At 46.5% G+C, this 17,179-nt stretch overlaps 1 protein-coding gene across 1 annotated transcript in view; it reads left to right on the top strand.

The window, feature by feature from the left end:
* Positions 1-17,179, top strand: part of LRRC49 (leucine rich repeat containing 49) — a 174,897-nt gene that overhangs the window by 40,217 nt on the left and 117,501 nt on the right. Inside the window, exon 7 of the mRNA XM_075857918.1 lies at positions 7,639-7,705. Within this exon, the coding sequence (XP_075714033.1) occupies positions 7,639-7,705 (67 nt within the window). The remainder of the gene's footprint in view (positions 1-7,638; positions 7,706-17,179) is intronic.

The following is a 17,179-nucleotide window of genomic DNA, read 5'->3' on the forward strand; positions in this document are numbered from 1 at the left end:
ATATCATTATAGGTGCATGATCCGAGATCACCAAGTCCCCTACAGTAGAAACTCCTATTCGTTGCCTCAAGGGTGCCGATACGAAAATGTAATCTATCCTTGACCATGACTGTTGAGAATGCGAATAGTGTGTGAATTCCCTTGCGTCTGGGTTGCCCTCCCGCCATGCGTCTATTAGATGAGTGCTCTCTAGTAAAGGTCCCAAGACCCTATCGTGTTTTCTGGGGGTCCCTGCAGAGATGGATCCCAACTCTTGAATTTTGTGTGACCTCCTATCCTCTCTGTGGTCTAGGACAGAATTGAAATCACCCCCTACCAATTTGTGGGGGATATCATCCGTTAGTAACGCCCTTTCCAAATCATTATAAAATTTAACGTTATCATCATTGGGTCCGTAAATGTTGTATATGCTTAGGACCCCACACGGAGTGTCAAGAACAACATGGAGCAAACGGCCTGCCGAGTCGGAATCTGTGTGTAGTACCTCGTGTACCATATTTCTATTAATCAAAACGAGTACACCTGCTTTACCACCACAAGCTGAAGAGCCGTAAACTGCACCCACCCACATTTTTTTCATGCGGTGGAAGTCGCTCTCTTCCAAATGGGTCTCCTGTAGGAGAGCGATGTCAGTGTGTAATTTTTTTAGGTGACGAAGAACCATCATCCGTTTATTGGGGGAACGGAGCCCCTTAACATTCCATGAGGTCACTTGCATATTCTAAATTTCTCTATAAGGATCAAATTTGAGTTGTTTTGAATATCTATTTCCGGGCATGTGCGCCCCGGTCCTATGGTGGCTGCTCGGAGGTCTCCGCTCCATGTTGCTCCTAAACCCATAACATTCTCATGTGCAAACAGTAAAAAAACAGTAGTATAACCAGTAACAACATAATACCCGACCAGCGATATCCACACTCTCTCTTGTGTGTCTCGCGTCATATTGGTATACCTGACTTCACTTTTTTCTGGGTGAAGGCCCTTCCCCCTCCCCCCTCCTTATTTTTGTGATTTTAATGGCCCTCAGGTATTTCTGGACCATTCCCTTTGCCAGGGTGTCGTTAATGTGCAGTATCCTGCCATTTAGATATAATTATATAGCGTCCCTAATATGCCTAGCCTTCACGCCCCACAGTAAAACCACATTTGTGTGTGACATGGGATATTCATACACACTCCATATTGCAAGTTATACTCATCAGTCCGGTAACGCCTCCATCCTATCCATGCAGGCTCTTTGCAAGGTTTTGGAGGACTCTGTGCGTTGTTGCTTGGGTGATGGAACCCGGGCAATTGAAGACCAAGAACTGTCCCGTGCTAATGCTGGGTCCGGCGGGGTCTTTTTCCTTGTCGTTGAACTCTGCCGGGTGTTCGCTATTGCTGCGTCGGAGTTCTCATGTCTCACCATCTTGTCCACGAAGAGCGTCGCCTCCTCCGGAGTGTGAAAAGCCTTGACAGAACCATCTGGTCTTGTAATCCTCAATGTTGCCGGGTATTGCAGCTGGAATTTAATTTTGCTCTTGTATAATGTAGTGCATACTCCTCCAAATGATCTTCGTCTCCGCGTGACATCTGCGGAGTAGTCGGCAAATAAAATTATTTTAGCTCCTCGAAGCTGTAATGGAGTATTTCGATTCCTGAAGGTGCGCAAGAGTTCCTCTTTGTCATTGTAGTCCAGGTATCGCATAATCACTTGACGTGGCCTGGTGTGCGGTTCTCCTGTGGTGGCCTTTACTGCGCCCGGTGGGCCGACCAGATGCGCCCTCTCCACTGCGCCCTCTTCTGGAAGCTCCGTTTCGCATATCCCCTGTAGGTGTTGGGGTTTAATGTGCTCAGGTAGGCCGACAATTCTGAGGTTGTTCCTCCTGGAGCGATTCTCCAAGTCCTCCAGGCGATCTCTGAGCTTGGAGTTGTCTTGCAATAAGCCTTGAATGTGTGTGTGTGCCGCCACTGATTCATCTTCCATAAGGCCGACTCGTTGCTCCAATTCGTCTAGCCGTGTACAATGTGACGTAACCTCATTTTGTAGTTTCTGTAACGTCGTTGTTACCGTGGCCACCAGCGAATCTTTGATGTCGGGGGCTAGATGTGTGGCAACTTCTATCGCCAGTCTCCTATAATCCAGTGGCAATTCTGCCACCTCCGGCTGTGATATTCTCTCTACAGGAGGCGCTGGACCCTGGCCTGCTGCCCGGCGGGGAGGCATGCTGCAACGTCGCCATCTTGGATATCTCCTCTCCCTGCCTCGTGTGTCCGGACGGACGGGTGCTCTCGCGGCTGCCGCTCCTGAGGAGGTACCGCTCCATGCACTATCTGTGCCCTCTCACCGTGCCTCCAGCTAACTGCCTAGGTAGGTTTAGTTTGCGGGTGTGTGTGGCGGCGGAGGTTCGGGGGATCGGGTCTCAGGAGCTCACCTCACGCCGTCCTCACAGCCCAGCGCCGGAACCGGAAGTCCTATGGTTTTCAATGACCCTGCTAACCGTCATACATACATTCTCTTTTTCTTTTTATATCTTGCTTACATAGATACTAGGTGTATTTTCATATACTGACACATGGGTTCTTCCCCCGTATATGTTAAGCCACTACGACACAGGTACAATGTCGTCACTGTTGACGCTAACTTGCCTTATTGAGTGCTGCATTCATATGTTATCTGGTATGTTTGTATCTTTTATGTACCACAGATTTGAAAAGGTTCATGGTTTTAGTCTTACATACTTACATTGGCTCAGTCCGCAGTATGGCTATATGTATTTTGGGGGCTCCTTCCCTCACTTAACATTTATGTAGCATGTTCAATGGCTAATATAACGATAATGTCATGGAATGTGAGGGGGTTGGGTACGGCTAGGAAAAGGGCAATGGTCTTTGCACAGGTTAGGAAATTTTCGCCGCATATTTTGTGTATACAAGAGACCCACCTGACCACAAATAAATTGCGTGTGTTGAACAGGCAATGGGTTCAATGGTCTTGCCACTCCTGTTGCTCGTCTTACTCGCATGGGGTATCCATACTTGTGCATAAATCTCTCAGGTGGGAGGTGGATACCGTACGGATTGATGATAATGGGAGATATGTGTTTGTGCATTCCTTCATAAATAATGTCTCTTATGTACTATTGGGGGTTTATATCCCCCCCCCCGCTTCGGTGTTGGTGCTGCACCAGGCGGTTGCCTTTTCGGCGGCATATCCGGGTGCTAGGCTGCTTTGTATGGGGGATTTTAATATGACCATGGATAATAGCATGGATAGGCTTAGACATAACCAAATGCCGGTGACTGCGCATGCTTCAGACACCCACCTTCGCTTACTGATGGAGGAGGTGGGATGGACTGATATTTATCGATCTCTATTCCCCAACACCAGAGTATATTCATGCTCCTCCTTGGGGCACGGCTCATTGTCAAGACTAGACTACATGTTTGGTAACGCCCTGTTAATGGTAATGTCACCCCAAATTGTGTACAAACCTAGGGGGGTGTCAGATCACTCTCCTGTCCTGGCTAATTTTCAACTCCCTGATATCCCCAGGCCCAGGGGATGAAAAATTCACCCCTTCTGGTTAACGGTCATAGGTAAAAATGATAGGATACCCGACCAACTACAGGTATTTTTGCAGGATCACCAGGATTTTGAGAATGCGGGTGTTATGTGGGATACATCTAAAGCCTATCTTAGGGGTTGCCTTAAATCATCCATCTCTTATGTAAAGCGCTCTGCTTCTCAAATGGAGGATGACCTAGCAGGGAAATGCTCGGATCTGGAGGCAATTTATGTGGCAGACCCTACAGATGCCAATAGGCAGAATTGGTTCGATTTGGGAAGACAATATCTGCTACTATTGCAGGAACGTGCACACCGTAAACAATTTTTCTTTGAACAGACTCAGTTTGAACTTGGTGGTCAATCCAGTAAGCTTCTGGCATACCTAGTACGGCAGAACTCCCAATCTCCTTCTATTCTTAAAATTAAAGGGCCAGATGGTGATATTGTAATGGATAATAAGGGAATAGCGGATAGGTTTGCGCAATACTATAGAGAGCTGTACTCCACTAAGATGCAGTACGACATAGGGGAACTCTCGGCCTATCTGGACGGAATTACTTTTCCCACTTTATCTGACCATGATAGACAGTCCCTTGAAGCAGACATTAGAGGCGGAAGTTACCCGTGCACTCCAGGATATGGCGAAGGGCAAGTCCCCGGGCCCTGATGGGATACCTGTGGAGGTCTATTGTAAATATTCTGAAGTATTGACCCCAGTGCTACATACCATGTTTTTACATTCCCATGCTCAGGGTTGCCTACCTGAATCGCTTAATGACACCACTGTTGTGATATTACTCAAACCAGATAAAGATCCTATGGAGTGTGGGTTGTATCGACCGATATCACTGTTGAACAGCGATTACAAAGTTTTGACTAAAATACTGGCGAATAGATTGAACGCTGTAATCCTGGGCATAATTCACCCTGATCAATCAGGCTTCATGCCTGGAAAGTCGACATCTGACAATATTTGTAGAGCACAAGTCATAATGCAGGTTGGAATGGCATTGAAAGAGAACTGGGCCATGGCCTCACTAGACGCTGCCAAGGCCTTCGACTCGGTCGAATGGCCTTACTTGTTAGCAGTACTGCAGAGGTTTGGGTTTGGCCCCTTGTTCATCGGCTGGATATCCACGCTATATAAATCCCCTAGAGCTCAAATTTTGGTAAATGGACTCTTGTCCCCATATTTTCACCTGGAAAGTTGCACCAGACAGGGATGCCCTTTATCCCCCCTTCTGTTTGCAATAGCAATTGAACCACTGGCACTGGTCATACGGCAACATCCGTCATACCAGGGCATTCAGTTGGGAGGTAGAGAGGACAGAATCGGCTTGTATGCTGATGATATGATCCTATTCATGTCTAAACCTAAGGATACTTTGCCGGTGGCGATAGAATCGATAGATCGGTTTGGGAGGTACTCTGGACTATATATCAACTGGACTAAGTCCTATTTTCTACCCTTGCAGGAAGCGGGCTGGGCTCCAGTAGAAAGTGGGCTGAAGGTGGTACCGAGTTTTAAATATCTGGGTATAGTAATTAGTAAGGTTCCTGGCTCAGATATGCAAAATAATATCTACCCTCTATTGGATTATATTAAGGATAAATTTAAAGTGTGGGGCTCATTACCCTTGGCAGTTGTGGGACGCATCAACCTGGTCAAAATGATTATACTCCCTAAGTGTCTCTATTTGCTAGAACATATAGCGATACCGGTACCACTGTCCTTCTTTAAGGCCGTACACGCTCTCTTGCCTTCCTTCATATGGGGATCTGGTAGGCCGAAACTTAAACTAACTTCTTTACAGAGACCTAAATTAATGGGCGGCGCATCACTTCCAGACTTCTACTTGTATTACTTATCTGGTCAATTGCGATATCTTACCACATGGGTCAGTATGGAGGCCTTGCCTAATAGAGAATACTATCTAGCATTTTACTTAGATTTACCTAACCTATGGCCTATACTGGAGGGTATGTCTCATTCATGTAGGAAGATACTACCTCTACATAGAGTGGCGGCGCAGGTTTAGCAGGCAACCAAAAAACTCCTATCATTCACGGTTGTAGTGGCTGAGCAATCTCTATGGCATAACCCATCTCTGATACACCTGACAGCCTCGCTGGATCCACAATTCTGGATAGGACATGGAGTCACTTGTGTGGGGGATTTATATGCAGAGGGGGATGTCATGTCATTTACACAAATACAAGAGGAATTTGGTGTTCCCAGGAACGCTTTTTACAAGTTCTTACAAGTTAGGCATGCGCTCCGCTCTCAATTCCCTCACACTGGGAGGAACATATCGAATTTTCCCCTCCATTGGAGTTCTTAAATCACAAGGTCCTAGGGGTTTAATTTCTGCCATATACTCCTTTCTCATACAGGCGAAATTAGCGGCTGCTCCACTGGCAGTCGAAGATAAGTGGAGGGTCTTATCCCTGGCATAGACAATGAGATGTGGAATGATATTTTACAATCTCATTTACTGGTATCTCCTGCCGCTAACAATAGAATGACGCAGTTGTTCATAATACATCAGAGTTATTTAACTCTGGTTAGACTTCATAAGATGGGTAGGTGCCCTACTACTGATTGCCACAGATGTGGAGCCGTGGACTCTGATTTCTGGCACATGATATGGATGTGTCCATGGATTCAATCATTTTGGAAGGAGGTTATAGACTTACTTAATGGGATTTTACAATTTCCACTCCCATTCTTGCCTGAATTGTGTCTGTTCGGACTTACGTCTGAGGAAATATGGTCAAGTCACACTAGAATATTCTTGAGGGAAGTGTTGTTTATGGCCCGCAAGTCAATTGCCCTTCGTTGGATGTGCCCAAAGCCCCCTACTTTATCCCAATGGAAGGCCTTAGTGAATTCCATGCTAGCCTACGCTAAGTTGGTGTACAGACATAGGGATTGTGTGGAAAAATTTATGAAGGTCTGGGGACCTTGGTGTGACTCACCACTCACGCAATATACACCACATAGATATGCTGATTTACGTGACTCCCTGCTGTCGACATAGTAATATCCTTGCAATGTAATGATGTGTATTGTCTTTTGTGTTACATGCTGTGTATATTACCAATGTAACGATACTACTGCTGCTCTCCCTCTATTTCAAGTCTCAAGTATTGTGGAATGCGGACTGTGAATTCCGAACTGTTAATTTGCTGTCATTGCCCATATGATACTGTTATGCTGATATGCTTTGTTTTAATATTTAAGACTTTGTTACTCTTTAATAAAACGAGTTTAAAAATAAAAAAAATTGATACCCTATCCTTAGGATATCTGGTATCAAATCTCCCATTGATTTCTAAAGAGCAATAAAACATGTGTGGCCAAACGCGTTTTGCTTTGCTATTTCTGGAACTCCTACAGTATATAAGCTGTTTCTGTATCTTCCATTCAGTTCTATAGGAGTTCCGGATACACCGTAGCAAAACGTGCTCGACTGTTTCCAGAAAACCCGGGCCACCTCGTCAGATAGTGGTGGGAGCCCAGTGGGAGAAGGTAGGACAGGGGTCAGGAGACCCCGTTATGAAGATAGGTGCGGGTGACAGAGGTGGGACCCGCATCCATTGGACATTTATAGCATATCCTGTGGATATACCATAAATGTCTGAGATGGGAATATCCCTTTAACTCTGTAATTCTGTCCTTTCTCTTAGATAAGTGGCGCTTATTACTCATGAAATGCATGGGCAGAGTATAGCAGGTCCAAGGACATGCATTGTTCATGGGATAGCTTTCAGTCTGCCCTAATATATAGATCTTTACCATGTCCAAATAGCGTTTGTAGGTAGGATACTATACTGCAGTAACAGGTTTACTTTCTGAAGACTTCATGTCCTTGGTTCATTGTGCAACCAGGAATTCTGGTGTACTTGTCATGAGTTCTTCACAGTTTTGCAGAGTATAATGCAAACATACAGTGCTTTTATGCAAATAAGGGAAAATTGTGTTTGCATTGCTAGTAGCTATTAAGCTTGAAATGTAAAAAATGTGTATGGAAGCAAACCAGTTCATACATGAAGAATGTTTTACCATTTTCTTTCTTAACCTTCAGGATTCAGAAAATATCAAACTTGGAAAATCTTACAAATCTTGATGTTTTAGATCTACATGGTAACCAGGTAAGTGTCCAAAATATTTTGTACTGTGTATATAGAAAAAGATGTCTGGGTAACATTGTAGCATTTCCAAGAATCAACGTATTTTCGATAGTGTTTTTTTTCTGTTCATTACTAAAGGCAAAGACTATACAATACCCATCATTAGTACTGAACTTCGTGTACTTGGGTCTACTAGTACATGTTTAAAGGGGAAATTCAGTCAAAATGATCTTTTGTCCTGTCATAGATACACATTATTGAGGTGTGAGATCTCAGGCCACCTCTGATTTCCAGAACCCATTTAATCCTATTTAGGACTATTTAAATATTTCTAACTTGAATACTGACATTAAGTTTAATGCATTTTGCTTGGCTGAACTCCAAAATAGCAAAGACACATGTGCCTAAATGGATTTTCACTACACAGGTTTAAGACCTTCTTGGGAAATCCTCACTATATTCTCAAAAAGCAGTTTCTGATCTCCTTGTTTGATACGGGCAGGTGTGTACACCATTACATGTCCACTAGGTCATCTTTTAGAGGATGCCGCTGTGGGGTAATCAAACCTAGTACTCTTATATCTTTGATTGTTTACGGGACTAGAACTGCCTTCAAATATGCAGTGCAGCTAGTAGTGACTGAGGTGAACTTCCCTTTGCTGCCTTCCATGTTTCGTAGATGACCACCTTTTACAGGTGTTCCATGCTTTTCAGGGGGAATTTTAGGTCCCTGATCATGAAAGGCTTGTCAGGACAACCGACATGTGAATAGCTTACCAGAATCGGACACGGAGAGCTTGTGATTTATATTGACCATCCCTTAGCAGTTCGCAACAAGCCCCACATATGTTATTTTCCCCATATTCCTATTCAGAAATATGGTCAGACACTGCCATGATGTCCTAGCAGATGGACCTTTAACAAGCATTACGACCAGTTGCTGCCATTCATCCAGATCAAGTGTCCTGCTAGTTTTCCTTTTGCATTCTACATTTAGACAACATATTCAGTAATAATGAGACAATCATTATAATCACAATATACATTTATTTAAAAAAAAAGTGTTGAAAAGTTTATTCAGGGTTGTGTCAGATCTGGTCATTGTATAGAAAATATGTGTGCACCATTCATCAGATTCCGTGTTGCTGTTCTGGAGTTGCAGAGGAAGAACAGCCCTTCTTATCGATTTATTGTGTGATCTTCAATTTTGGTGGAACTGTGTAGCAGGCAGCTGATCTGATCTTCTATAATGCGGTGGGACAGTTAATTTGTTTTATGTGTCCACATTAACAATGCTGTACTCGACGTGGAGGGGAGTGAAACACATCTATGCAGCATGGCCCTAATCCCACATTGGACGTTACATTTAACTAGTGGGTAAGGGTTTGGATTAGAGCATGAGGTGGTGTGTGCTATAAAGACAATGAAGAACTAAGTTAAAGGGGTTGTTTGAGAATAAAAACATAGGGGGTCCTCTTTTTTTTTATTTTAAAGAACAGTGCTACTCTTGTTCATGTCTAATATTGCAATACAAAATACAGCCCATGGACAGGTGTGGAGCTGTTCTGGAAAGGAAAGCATACCCTTTTGCATGGCAGCAGGAGCTGTCATTAACATTTTGCTGTCAGTTATGTGCATCCTGTAACGTCTATGGCCACGGCTCGTCGTTCTGACCTACCCCTCGACGGCCGTGGCCATGGACATCCGACTTGTGTGCAGCGTTGTCCTCCTGTGAGGCGCCGGCACTCACTGTATCCAGAGGGCGAGGTGCGACCGCGCGCGCACGGTCTTAAAGGGCCAGTGCGCGCATATTGCAGGAAGTCTGCAATCTAGCCCAGGATGCTCTGGGCTATAAAAAGGGCTCTGTCCTCTTGTTCCTTGCCAGAGTGTTGTTTGTTACCTGAAGTTTGTTGTGCTAATGGTCTCCTAGTGTCTTCCAGTTTCCCAGTGTACCCTGTTCCTGTATCCTGTTTCCGTGCTATCCTGTTCTAGTGCCGTGCTGAGCTGTTGCTATATTGTGCTGCATTCCACGCCTGTTCTGCTACGCCAAACCTGACGTCTACCCACCGTCTGGTCCCAGACGTGCCTGCCCTGCTACTGTCTACGTTGCCTCTGGTATCCTCTCTAAACTATTGACTCTGTACTTTACCTGTTTGGCCAGCTGCCACCCCGCTACGTGGTATGGACCAGTGGGTCCACACCCCGCATCGTGACAGTACGCTCTGGCCATGGACTCCGCTGGTCAATTCAAAGGCATGTCACCCTCCCAAGCCATGCAGGCAGACCTGCTGGATCTCAGAGCTAGACAAGATCAACTTCTTGTGGCAGTGGACACTATGGCACAGCAGCTAGGGACGCTAGTTGCCTCTCTTCCTGCCTCTATGCAAACTCCTTAGGTCGACCCTCCTGCTACAACTCCTCGTAGTTCCGGCTCGGATCCTCGGTTCTCGCTGCCATTGCCCTCTCGGTTCTATGGAGACGCCAGTACGTGTCAGGGGTTTCTGAACCAATGCTATATTCATTTTACCCTGCACGCCCGAGCATTTCCGTCGGACGGAACCAGGATCGCATTCATCATGTCCCTACTTGCCGGCAAGGCCCTGGCGTGGGCAAACCCTATGTGGGAACGTCAGGGACCCGAGACCCAAGACTTCCAGGGGTTCGTGCGGTTTTTCCAGACTGTTCTCGAGGAGCCAGGTCGAGTCTCGTCGGCAGCCACTGCTATCTTCAACCTTCGCCAAGAGGACATCTCCGTGGGCGAATGTACCATCCAGTTCCTGACCCTGGCAGGAGAGGTATCCTGGAACAATGAGGCCTTGGTGGCATCCTTTTGGCATGGTCTGTCGTCCGAGATCAAGGACGAACTGGCCGCTCGAGATCTGCCACCTGCCTTGGACGACTTGATTCTGCTTGCCACTCGGGTAGACATAAGGCTGAGGGAGAGATCTCATGAAGTTCGTCAGGAGAGACGGCTTCCTAGACTGGCGCCCAACTTCCAGCAACCCCTCTTACCTGCTTCTATTGCTTTGCCCAAGGTTCCGATGCAAGTGGACCAGCTAAAATTGTCGTCCAGGAGAATAAGCGCAGGCGCACCTCTGGACTCTGTTTATATTGCGGCCTCGCTGGCCATGTTGTGCGTCTGTGTCCTCAGAAGCCAAAAACCCCAGCGCCTATGTTTGGTTGGAGAGACAACCCTGGGCTTCACTGCATTTAATCGCGAACTCTCTTCCAAACTATTGATTCCCGTAACCATCATTGCTGGCAAGAGTTCCCATCCGGTCTCTGCCTACCTGGACTCTGGCTCTGCAGCCAACTTCATCTGCCAAGACCTTGTGGATCTACTTCAGTTGCCTACTGTCCTGCTAGAAAGGCCGTTGATCGTTGCCTCGGTGGATGGACTGCCATTGCCTGACCCAGTTGTGTCTATGAACAAGCCGTTGAGACTCCAAGTGGGAGCTCTTCATGCTGAGATCATCTCCCGGTTTGTCCTGTCCAAGGCCGTCAACCCCGTGCTGCTGGATTTGCCTTGGCTCCGCCTGCACGCCCCAGTCCTGGATTGGAACTCTGGAGAGGTTCTCCAGTGGGGTCCGAAGTGTCTTGACCGCTGCCTGGGTCATATCCAGTCACTACGGCCTTCTCCACTTCAGTCATTGGCAGGGTTGCCTTCTTGTTTCTCCATGTTCTACGATGTCTCAATAAAAAGGAGGCTAAGACCTTGCCGCCACACCGGGCATATGATTGTCCGATTGACCTGGTTCCTGAGTCGTCTCCTCCTCATGGTAGATTGTACCCTCTCTCCTTGCCAGAAACCCAGTCTATGTCGGCCTACATTAAGCAGAATCTGGAGAGGGGCTTCATTCGTAAATCCTCATCCCTGGCTGGAGCGGTGTTCTTCTTTGTTAAGAAGAAAGATGGATCGCTACGACCTTGCATTGACTACCGAGGCCTGAATCAGATCATGGTGAAGAACAGCTACCCTCTGCCTTTGATTTCTGAACTGTTTGACCGCATACGGGGGGCACATTTTTTTTCTAAACTGGACCTGCGGGGGGCCTACAATCTGATCTGGATTCGTCGTGGTGACGAGTGGAAGACTGCTTTTAATACTCGTGATGGGCACTACAAATATCTAGTTATGCCCTTCGGCCTGTGTAACACACCCGCAGTGTTTCAAGAATTTATCAATGACATTTTTCGTGATCTCCTTTATGTTTGTGTTGTGGTGTATCTCGATAACATTTTTGATTTTTTTTTCCCAGATCCAGTAACTCATCAAAGTCATGTCCGCCAGGTGTGGCGTCGTCTATGGGAGTATCGTCTTTATGCCAAGCTGGAGAAGTGTGTGTTTGAGAAGAAGTCTCTATCCTTCCTGGGCTATATCATCTCCGATCAGGGCCTCACGATGGACCCTCAGAAGGTAAAGGCTCTCCTGGAGTGGCCACGCCCCCAAGGCTTAAGGGCCATACAACGCTTCCTGGGATTCTTCTACCGGCTGTTCATCCCCAACTTCTCATCTTTGACTGCTCCTATCTCCACCCTTACTAAAAAGGGTATGAATGCCAAAGTGTGGACTGCAGAGGCAGAAGCCGCATTTCAATCCTTAAAGAAAGCCTTCACGTCCGCCTCTATTCTGCACCACCCTGATGTATCCCTACAGTTTTCATTAGAGGTGCACACTTCCTCTGTTGGTGCACTATTTTTCCAGAGAGGTTCGAAAGGCAAGACTATGGTATGTGGCTACTATTCCAAGCTGTTTTCTTCTGCAGAGCGCAACTACTCGATTGGGGACCGGGAGTGACTGGCCATCAAGCTGGCTCTGCAGGAGTGGATACATCTACTGGAGGGCGCAGTTCATCCTATCCTGGTCTTCACGGATCACAAGAACTTGACCTACATACAGACGGCCCAGCGGTTGAATCCTCGTTAAGCCAGGTGGTCGTTCTTCTTTGCTCGGTTCTGGTTCGAACTCCACTACCGACCTGCCGACAAGAATGTGAGGGCCGACGCCTTGTCTAGGTCTTTTGAAATTGAGGACACTGTGGAGTCCCCACAGAATATTATTGATCCATCCTGCATATTCTCTGTGAATCCCCTGCAAGTTAGAGACATTCCTCCAGGAAAGACTTTTGTGCATCTTGCAGACAGAGGAAGAATTCTTCGCTGGGGTCACTGTTTTAAGCTGGCAGGTCACGCGGGTGCTCGTAAGACCCGATATCTAATCCCCCCGTCAGTTCTGGTGGCCGACACTACCCAAAGACGTTATGGACTATGTCTCCTCATGCACGGTATGCGCAGCAAATAAAGTTGCTCACTCCAGACCTGCTGGCCTATTCCAACCACTGCCTGTGCCCATTGCTCCCTGGCAGCATGTCGCAATGGACTTTGTCACGGAACTTCCTCCTTCTGCGGGTTGCAGTGTGATCTGGGTGGTGGTGGATCGATTTTCTAAGATGGTTCATTTCGTTCCATTGACCGGTCTGCCGTCTGCTACGCGATTGCTGACCTCTTCATTCAACACATCTTCCGTCTGCACGGCTTTCCCCTACATATTGTCCCGGACCGAGGGGTCCAGTTCACCTCGAAGTTTTGGAGAGTACTCTGCGGTCTCCTCGGTGTAAAATTGGACTTCTCTTAGGCCTATCATCCCCAGTATAATGGGCAAGTCGAGAGGGTTAACCAGATTATGGAGAACTATCTGCGTCACTTTGTTTCGAGGCGGCATGATGACTGGGTGCAGCTGCACCCGTGGACAGAGTTCTCTTATAATAACCACACTAGTGAGTCTGCCACTTCCAGACCGTTCTTCATCGTCTACGGCCAACATCCTCGTAATCCTCTTCCTGTCTCTACTATGTCCCAGGTACCTGCAACTGACTCGACCTTCAGGGACTTTCTATCCTGCTGGCGGTGGACCGCATGAAGAGAAAGGCTGATACAAGAAGACGGGCTCCTCCACAGTTTCTTCCAGGGGCTAAAGTCTGGTTGTCTTCAAGGAATATCTGTCTGAGGGTGCCGTCGTGCAAATTTGCCCTAGGTTCCTCGGACCCTTCGAAATCCTGCTGCAGATCAACCCGCTATCTTACAAGCTGCGGCTGCCTCCTACCCTCAAGATTCCTAACTCCTTCCATGTCTCCTTGCTGAAGCCCGTGGTCCTGAACCACTACTCCAGAACTTCCTGCGGCTCCATCTGGGACTTTTGAAGTAAGGGCGATTCTGGCCACCAAGAAGGTCGGAGGAAGGACATTTTATTTAGTGGATTGGAGGGGGTTTGGTCCAGAAGAGAGGTCTTGGGAGCTAGAGGAGAACATCGATGCTCCTGTCCTCATGAGGAAGTTTCTTTCCCACTCTGGTCCCAAGAAGAGGGGGCGTAAGAGGGGGGATACTGTAACGTCTATGGCCATGGCCCGTCGTTCTGACTTACCCCTCGACGGCCGTGGCCATGGACATCCGACTTGTGTGCAGCGTCGTCCTCCTGTGGGGCGCCGGCACTCACTTCCGGATACCGAGACTGTCTCCGGAGTGCGCCTGCATGGTCTTAAAGGGCCAGTGCGCGCATATTGCAGGAAGTCTGCAATGTAGCCCAGGATGCTCTGGGCTATAAAAAGGGCTCTGCCATCTTGTTCCTTGCCAGAGGGTTGTTTGTTACCCGAAGTTTGTCGTGCTAATGGTCTCATAGTGTCTTCCAGTTTCCCGGTGTACCCTGTTCCTGAATACTGTTTCCGTGCTATCCTGTTCTAGTGCCGTGCTGTGCTACAATCTACGCTTGATCTACTACGCCTCACCTGACGACTTCCCGCCGCCTGCCTCGCTACTGCCTTTTTTGCCTCAGGTACCCTCGCTGAACTAATTGAACACTGTACTTACCGGTTTGGCCAGCTGCCATCCCACTACGCGGTACGGCCCAGTGGGTCCACACCCCGCATCGTGACACATCCATTGCATTGCATTGTGACTGGAAACTGGATGTCATTCATGCCACAGCCTGGACTTCAAATTGTCAGGGCCTGTTCACATAACGTTTTGGCTTTTTTGCTCGCAATATACGTAGTATAACTTGAACATATCCATATGCCAAGTGTCTTTTTGGCATATGTCATGCTGGTATGTGTCAGCATTAATTTTTTCTTTCCTGCAGTATGGAATAGCTTAATAAACAACTACGTTATTCCAAACAAGGGTTTACAGTGAAAAAAGTATAATGCGTGGTATATGTTTTTTCTTTTTAAACTATACGGTGGGATACGTCACAGCCCTCCGTCAGAGTTATACATCGGGAGATCCAACGTAGGGCTCTGACGCGGTGTAAACAGAGCCTTAGTAAAATCTCCAGCAGACCATATTGCACAGAGGGCATAGCAAAAATGTTGCAGCTTAGCTACAATTACAAAAATTACTCATATAAATATACCCTTACTACAGTAGAATACCACAATGGCTCTAGTCTGGGTTTCTGGTGTATGAAGACTTGGGGAGTGTTGTTGCTCTTCCTGGTGTTCGCGAGTGAGCATGTTCAGAGTAGGTCATTAAAAAAAAAATACACACAACTGCTTTCATTCTATAAACAACTTTTGAGGGCATTTTTAAAAAATAAATAAATTAGTCAGTGCGTTTAGTGTTACTTTGTAATTAGTCTTTATAGCGCCTTCTCACCGGATTCCAGCGACTTTTGTTTTTTTATTTCCTTTTTTCCTAGACCCCCGCCCCCCGTTCTAGCGATATGGCCCACTGTTGTGTATGCTAATTTGCTTTTGTTATCAACTGGGTGGAGTAGGGCTGGGCGATTTAGAAACTAGATCAAAATTACAATTAATCAACGATTATTTAGGCCACACCCCATATTTGCATGCCACATCCCCTATTTGCATGCTACGCCATTTAATTACTATTTGTACCCTGAGCCTGCTGTATACTACTGTATGTAATATACCCCCTGACACTGTCCCCACTCAGTATATTGCCCCAATAGTGCTCCCCACACAGTATAATGCCCCATGGCTGCCCCACACATTATAATGCCCCCATAGCTGCCCCCACACAGTAAAATTCCCCTATAGCTGCCCTACACACAGTATATTGCCCCTCATAACTGCCCTCCACTCAGTATAATGCCCCCATAACTGCCCTCCATACAGTATTATACCCCCAAAACTGCCCCCATAGCTGCACTCCACAGAGTATAATACCCCCATAAGTGCCACATTGCTTCCCTAAACACAGTATAAATTTCCCCATAGTTTCCCCCCTGCTGTATAATGCCTTACAGTTGCCCCCACACAGTATAATGCTTCAATAGTGTCTAATAAAATACATACTAGCCTAACCCCGTTCCAACGATGAGTGGAGGAGATCCCTCTGCACCTCCGGTCCTGAGAACGCAAATACAGTTGAAACCGGGGAAAAAAAATTGAAGAAACGCACAAGGTGACATCAGCTAATTGCGCGGAATTTCGGATTTATTTTTTTTTCTATTAATTGCCCAGACCTAGGGTGGAGCTAGCAACCCTTCCACTTGATGCTGACCAATCAGGGAGAGGCAGCTTGAGGGTAGTTCACATCCTGATGGCTAAATACACCAAATTAGCATATAGGGAGCCAACACAACAGTGGGCCATTTCTCTGGAACGGGAAAAAAAAACAAACAGCTTTGGAATCAGGGAGACCGTGCTATTTAGGTCAGTTAACCTGTTCAACTTACATGACCTTGTGACAGGTCCTCTTTAAAGAGTCTTTGTCACCACATTATAAGTGCCCTATCTCCTACATAAGGAGATGGGCGCTGTAATGTAGGTGACAGCAGTGTTTTTTATTTAGAAAAACAATCTATTTTTACCACGTTATGAGCGATTTTAGCTTTATGCTAATTACTTTCTTAATGCCCAACTGGGCGTGTTTTTACTTTAGACTAAGTGGGCGTTGTACAGAGGAGTGTATGACGCTGACCAATCAGTGACCAATCAGCATCATACACTTCTCTCCATTCATTTCCTCAGCGCATAGCGATCCTGCTAGATCAGTATGTGCTGTCTTATACTGACACATTAACGTTACTGAAGTGTTTAGACAGTGAATAGACAATCCTTCCAGCCAGGACGGGATGTCTATTCACAATCCTGACACTTCGCTAACGTTTCTGTGGTACTTTACAGCAGAGCAAACGTAATCTCGCGAGATCACGCTGTAAATGACAGAGAAAAGTGTATGACGCTGATTGGTCAGCGTCATACACTTCTCTGTACAACGCCAACTTGGTCAATAGTAAAAATACACCCAGTTGGGCAATAAGAAAGGCATTAGCATAAAGCTAAAATCGCTCATAACGTGGTAAAAATAGATTGTTTTTTAAATAAAAAGCGCTGCTGTAATCTACATTACAGAGCCCATCTCCTTATGTAGGAGTTAGGGCACTTATAATGTGGTGACAGAGTCTCTTTAAAGGACTGGCAAAGAGAAGAGGCAGTAGAGGAGCAAGGGGAAAGGTGGATTAATCGGGTGGCA

Source organism: Rhinoderma darwinii, chromosome 3, assembly GCF_050947455.1.
Source record: "Rhinoderma darwinii isolate aRhiDar2 chromosome 3, aRhiDar2.hap1, whole genome shotgun sequence".
Lineage (NCBI taxonomy): Eukaryota > Metazoa > Chordata > Amphibia > Anura > Rhinodermatidae > Rhinoderma > Rhinoderma darwinii.